General features: G+C 28.0%; 1 protein-coding gene across 2 annotated transcripts; it reads right to left on the bottom strand.

The window, feature by feature from the left end:
- Nucleotides 1-253: 253 nt before the first annotated feature.
- LOC112536142 (jacalin-related lectin 3) lies at nucleotides 254-3,804 on the bottom strand. 2 transcript variants are annotated; one of them, XM_025158751.2, is made up of 3 exons: nucleotides 2,502-3,804; nucleotides 2,183-2,398; nucleotides 254-502 (listed from the first exon to the last, which is right to left on the bottom strand). In XM_025158751.2, exons 1-3 carry the CDS (start codon nucleotides 2,619-2,621, stop codon nucleotides 368-370), a joined length of 471 nt encoding a protein of 156 aa, XP_025014519.2. In that variant the 5' UTR covers nucleotides 2,622-3,804; the 3' UTR covers nucleotides 254-367. The 2 variants fall into 2 exon arrangements, with proteins under 2 accessions (XP_025014519.2, XP_048234874.1); XM_048378917.1 differs by lacking the exon at nucleotides 254-502 and having other exon boundaries at nucleotides 2,261-2,398.
- Nucleotides 3,805-6,995: the final 3,191 nt, after the last annotated feature.

The raw sequence follows: 6,995 nt of genomic DNA, 5'->3' as shown, positions 1-6,995 counted from the left end.
GTATTTAAATTTTATTTTTGATAATATTTAAATACTTTTGTGAAGTACATATGAATGTATTTGAATAAAGACTCGTATTAAAAAGTGTTAAAATATTACTAAATAAAAATAAATTTAACTGTCTGTTAAATTAAATCAAATATTAAAATATTAAACTAACTCAATAATACATACAAAAACATAAATATGCATTTGCTTAAAAAGATATTTATGCTACAATTGTTAATAAAAGAGCAAGAGTACATAAGGAGGCTAGATTGGCTTTAAATATATACCAAGTGCATGAAGATAGAAAAGGCCATCCATGCCATGGAACCCAACAATTTTATAGCGTTCAGTCTTAGGGGAAGAAAAGTATCTTCCTTGTTCAACCCCAAATGGTCCGTACGTCTTTTTTTCTTTGGAAAGTCAATGAACGAACGCATTCTGTTTCATAAAGATTATCAATGTATCCATGGACTGAAGTGAGATACTCATTTGGGTAATGAAGGTCCACTAAACCCTGAAAATTTTTAACAGACAGAATAAGATATTCGATACCAATTTGGTACTAACAAATTTTTCTAATTAATCAAGAAATTTATGCTAAATCTTTGTTTGTTAGGAAAAGGATATTTTCCTTGTCAAAGGAACAAAAAAAAAGAAGCAAGCCTTTTCAAGGAAAATAGCTTCCTCTTTCCAAAATGGAAAATTATTTTTCAGATTTGTAATAATATGTACATATTCATAACCAAATTAAATTACATAAACATGCATAATTAATATATCAATTAACAATAAGGTTGTAAACGAACTAAATCTCTCGTGAACTACTTGAAGCTCCACTCGATAAAAACTCAATCGTTAATATTTGACTAATTAGCTTGCGAGCTAGCTCGTTTATAGACTTGTGAACTTTTTTGTAAACTAACTCGTTAATCGACTTGTAAAGAAAGTAAAATATATTTTTTATAATTATTTTATTTTGCATGTATATATATACTTGTATCAATATATATGAACTAGTGTATAAAAGTATTTCTAATCTTTTATTGTACTTTGTAATTAAGTATTAAACATTGAACGTTTAATACTTAATTAATTTAATATAATAAATTATATTATTAAATAAATCAACTAAAATTAAAAATTTAAATCAAATTTGATAAATAAATTTTAATAATTCAAGCTTGAAATAAATTTAAGTTGGATTCAAATTCGTCACCGTTAAACTTAAGTTCAGTTCAAGTTCATACAAAATAATAATCAACCAAATTAAAACTTATCAAACATCGGCTTGGCTCGATTCTTACAACCCCAACTAAAAAGATGAACTATTGGCTATTGTTGATCACTATTTATGTTAATTCCTTAAAAATGACCGAATAATTTTAATTTATCTGTTTTTTAATTATTTTATATTTAATCATACTAGAAACATAAACGTTAGATACTAAAAGAGAAAAAATATTTTTCAATGTAATAAATACTAGAAAATAATTTCAAGTTATTTATTATAAAATAACAAAAAATGGTTATTTTCTTAAAAAATATATTTTACTGGAATAATACTTTTTAAAAATCTATAAATTAGTTTCCCCCAAGAAAACTGGAGCCTAGCTTCTCGTTCATTGGTTTCAAAGAGGATTAATTACCAATTAACTTTTTCAAAATCTTTTCCAATTATTTTAATATTTTAAAATTAAATATCTATGCTTTTGATTTGTTTTTGAAAATACTTTTCGATAACAAATTTTAAAATTTTACTGTAAAAAAATGATATGAAAAGTCGACTATACTCATTAAAAAAATAATAATTATAAATAAAAAAATAATTTATGCTAAACTTAGTAATATGATCGTTAAAAGTTTCACGTATATGCATGCTTCTACTCATTTTACTTCCGGACACAATAAATTTTATTTTGACTCATTAATTTTTGTGTTAGTAACTAGAATTACCTTGCTATATCATTTTCTCATTGTAAAATTTTAAAAATGTTGTTAAAAAGTATTTCTTGAAAATAAGTTGAAACATTATATTTCTATTTTAAAATTTTGAAACAATTGGATAAAATTGTTAAAAAGTATAAAATTCAGGATTAAATTAGTAATTGTGCCTTCCAAAAGAAACTAAAAACAATAAAGAAAAAGAAACTAAAAATCAACTGTTTATCTAATCAAGGCGAATTTGATAACTAACCGTGCCTTCTCTATTGAAAGTAGACTTTGCACCCTGCTTGGCACCCCATTTTGAATGTCCTTCATTATCATACTCGATACGGAGTGATACAATAGCCTCCCCATAATCCATAAGCAAACGCCTTACTGTGGAGTATATTCCATCGTCCCATTTATTGCCTGTACCTCCCCAAGGTCCCATGGTGAGGATGAGTTTCTTCACATCAACCTTAAACAACTGCACAGTAACATCAATAGGATTCTGATGTGATAAGCCAACTATAATAGTGTGTCAGAGAAGACCCAGAAAATGGGACTTTCCAGGAATTATTATTTCTTACCATTGGTACTGCACAAGTAACATGAAGATCCATTTTGCAACTGTAACATTTATAGCTGATAAACTTTCCAAATTCGCTACAGGCAAAGCATTTATACTCGTAGTTATACCAAAATGGCATGATGACAAAGTTAAGCGGGTGTGTGTGTGTTTTTCATATTGGCAAATGGTTGGCAGAAACCTGCATTTGATGTGAGTTTGGAGAAGACAGTGATTACAGTTTGAGGAGTAGTGATCACAGAGTCTGCATTTGTCCTCTCGTGGAAAACTGTACACAGATGGGCATGATGTTAAGTAAAAGAGTTCAGGAATGACCTGTATTTTCTGCGTTTCAGCACATGATTTGTGAAGGATGAATCCATCACATTCAATGCATTGATAGGTTGGTCCTGAAATGAAATCTTCACAGTAATTACATCGAAGCTTAGTAGAATCCATCTTCGGCTCTGTAGTAAACGAAAACTCGTGTGCATGGGCTTCCATGAAAATTCTTTGAGGAATGGTTTCATGAACTTGTGTAATTTCTTTTGATACTTCTGGCTGGGATTTGCCTTCGTGATTAGCTTTCTCATGAAATTCCACAGCATTCATTATTGTGGGAACAAATTCTTCCACAGTAAATGGCTTGGAAATGTCGATTCTCAGGACCGGCGCATATCCAACCCCATGTTCACTGCCCTGACTACCTTCATTTGTGCATTCAACAATGAGCAGATGAGCCCCCTTGGACCTTGCTAGCTCTAACCAATGGTCGATGTGGGTATCCTGAGAGAGAGAAGTGTTAATGATCACTTGAAGCTTCACCTGGAGTTGGGTTTTAGTGATTTGGGTAACAATTTTAAAAGGCAACTCCTTAGGGAAACCAGTTAAAGAGTTCTTGAGATCTAGAGTGACATCCTCTTCATCAATCAAAGGATAATGTAAGAACTGAGCCAAGGAACTTGCTATTTCAAGTTTCTTATTGTTGGAGGGACCCTTCATAGCTATGATCATTGGTGATGGTAACTGGTATTGGCTACTACTCTTAGTTGATTCCATTTTTTTATTCTCTCCCGGCCTCTTCCCTTCTGTTTCGTTACCTCTTTCAAATATTTTAGCTTTTATATACTATCCTTTTTTGTTTTTTTCTAATATGGTATCCGTCAAACTAATCTAGAACTACCAGATAATTTTTTATGATAATAAAGAATACAGTTGAATATTCCAAATTTAAACTTGAAATCTTAATTTTAGAAAAACCTTATCATTTCATCTATACCTTATTGAGTTCATTCATTTTCTTCATTTGGAAGTGATTCCATGTAAAATCCTCACTTTATGTGATACCATATCATCTATTTTACTCAAAGTTGATATCTCAAATACGATGCTTAAAATGTAAATCAATTAATTGCTTTATTTATACTTTATGTCCATGCTAATCAGTCCCTCCAAAATGTGCTTCCCTAAACAGCCTGCCCTGGTGATCATATATTGAACTCGCATTGATACAATTCTAATACGTCACATGTAATTCTTGTGATGGTCCTATTTTTAGAAGTATAGCCACCTTCGGTGCATAAAAAAAAAAAAAAACATAAATTTATTTAATATCTCAACTCAATAATTACAATAATAGAATTAAGAAAAATTTGCTCTGATTAATCTTCATATATGTACACGATTGATAATGTTTCCTTGAAATCCAAAAGATCTAAGCCTAGATTATTTGATGCTTTCCTAGCATTCCGACAGCAAAGCTAATGCTGGTCTGGTATAAGTTTGTGCATACATTAAGCTACCAACAACAAAGGCATAAGGAACTTTCTTCATTTTTCAATTTATTTTTTGGACATTGCATAAGGTTAATTTTATTCGCTTTCTGAATTTGAACTATCTCTGCTGGTCATTTATCCATTCTGAATCTCTTAAGATTTTTATTAATATAGGTTCTTTGAGACAATCCTAACAGTTATTATGATCTATCACAGAATATTTCTAATCCTATAATGAGAGATTTGATTATCTTAAGGTGATTGGATATTCAGATTTAGATCATGCTAGTTGTGTTGATAAAAGAAAGTCTATATTTGGTTATTTGGTCCTATTAGTTCGAGGATAATTTCATAAAAAAGTGCCAAGTAGTCTATCATTATTGCATCCACTGAGGAGGCTAAGTTAGTAGCATGCATTAAAGTTACTATTCAAGGATTATGGCTGCAAAATTTTATTTCAGGGTTTGGGGTTATCAACAATATAGCCAAGTTGCTGAAAATCTATTGCGATAATTTTGCAGCAGTTTTTTTCTCTAAAAATAATAAGTACTACAAAAATGCTAAATATATAGAAATTAAATTTTTCGCTGTTAAAAAAGAAGTTCATAAACGAAAGGTGTCAATTGAGCATATTAGCACCAACCCTTATGATTGCAGATTCTTTAATAAAAGGATTGCCGCCTAAAAAATTTAATGAACATGCTGAAAGAATGGATGTTTTAGGACGTCATTAATGATATTGTATGATGTTTATTAAGTTTATGCTTTTGACACTTTAAGCTCACTTATATATATTAATAGGATTAGTCTTAGAATACATATACTAAAATAGGATTAGTCTTAGAATACATATAGTAAGATCGGATCGCTCATTAAAGACCGTATTAAGTTAAAATATTAATATGTAGTGCTTAGAAAGGCATATGTCGAATAATAACATACAACTACTATGACTCACAATGATTTTCTAACTTAATAATATAATGTTATAGCTAATATAAGAAAGATTTAGGCATATAATTGTTTGTGCAGATTATGTTTCTTATTAAATTATAAAAATAATGTCATATAAGTTAAGTGGGAAAATGTAAGAATAATTATTATTTGTGACCCATATGGAGAATTTATTTTAATAAGAAAGTTATATGCCTGATGTTAAACACTGTAACTATTTGCTATGAATATGTCTAATATTAAATATTTTGACTAATGACTATAGAAGGGTTGTGTCTTGTAGTTTAGTTTTAATGGAAATCAATCATACTATAAATAATAGTATGCTCCTTTCTCTACCCCTAATAAAAAATAAAAATATAGAAAAATTTATGTTCTTTCTTTCTCATTTATCAAGAAAAGGGTCAAGTGAAAGAAATCATTTTCTATCAATTTCTTCATTTTATAAAATTTATCAAATCAAGTTTCAATGGACAAAGATATGTTTTACTGTTCTTGTATGTAAAATAACATGTAGTTCAAGTCTTATGGGAGTTGAAGTTTTATGCTAATAGATTATGTATTAATTATAATGATAATTTACATAGGACAACTAAAATTTTGAATTTTAAAGAAGTAAAATATAAATCTTGTTAGATTATTTTGATTAGATCTTTAAAAAATCTAAAACTTGCACCTTTTTTTTTGTTTTATTTTGTATTTTACTAGTTTTACATGTGTGTGATTCTTTTTTATGAAAAAAGATAATGTGTAACAATGGTTTTTAAATAATAAACTTACAAACATCAGAAGAGGCTTGAAATCATGTTATTCTCTTATGTAAAATTCAAATAAGTTGAAGATTTTTATAGTGAGTTCGAATTATATGTCAAGTTTAAGGAGGTGGATAAGGCAAAGAAGATTTGAAGGAAAAACTTGATATAATTGTCACTTGATCTTTCTATTGACGCATTGTATATAATAAACAAGTAGTTTTATGATATTATTAATAGATTTAATAATAGGACTATTGACTTTAATACTAAATCGGTATCATTTTCTAATAGATATACTTTTAGCTGTAAATTTTATTTGTTTGAATTTGTTATGAATGATTTATTATTGCTTCAGTTTAAATATGTAAGTATTCGTCTTTTTGTCCATTAAAGGCAATTTGATATAAGTATGTTAAATGTAAGTTTGATATATTCAGAATATACTACGAAGATACCTTTTGTATACTCAAAATATAATTTGATAATACTCTTTGTATACTCGAAATAAATTTGGTATAAACTATATACTTATAATATACTCGAGTATACTATATACTGTTAATCATGAGGACTAGAATTTTTTGTCTTTCAGTATGCGAATGTCTGTTACAATAAAGCTTACGTACCTCATATTTTCTTACCAATATCTATTGTGGTAAAGAAAAATAAAAATTATGACCATATTTAAATTTAAAAGATATAATATAAAAAATAATTTTAAAATTTGAATGGAAAAGATTCAGTAAGAAATATAGTATAATATACTTGAAATAAACTCGTTATATACTTACTATATATTGTTTAGTATATTCATTTAGGTCAATAATAATAATGGCAAAACAATTATTTGGTTCTTTACACAAATGCATTTTGTCAAACATCTAAGTTGGAATATTTGATTCAACAAAAACAGTTATATTTCTATAATTTGATAATTTTGAGTTCATGAAATATAATGAGAGAAATTCAATAAGAATCAAATATCATATATTTGAAATATACTCGTTCTATACTTAATATATATTATTTACT

This window comes from Ricinus communis, chromosome 1 (assembly GCF_019578655.1).
Source record: "Ricinus communis isolate WT05 ecotype wild-type chromosome 1, ASM1957865v1, whole genome shotgun sequence".
Taxonomy (NCBI): domain Eukaryota; kingdom Viridiplantae; phylum Streptophyta; class Magnoliopsida; order Malpighiales; family Euphorbiaceae; genus Ricinus; species Ricinus communis.
The sequence above is the reverse complement of the archived record's forward strand: the minus strand, read 5'-3'. Positions and strand labels throughout refer to the sequence as shown.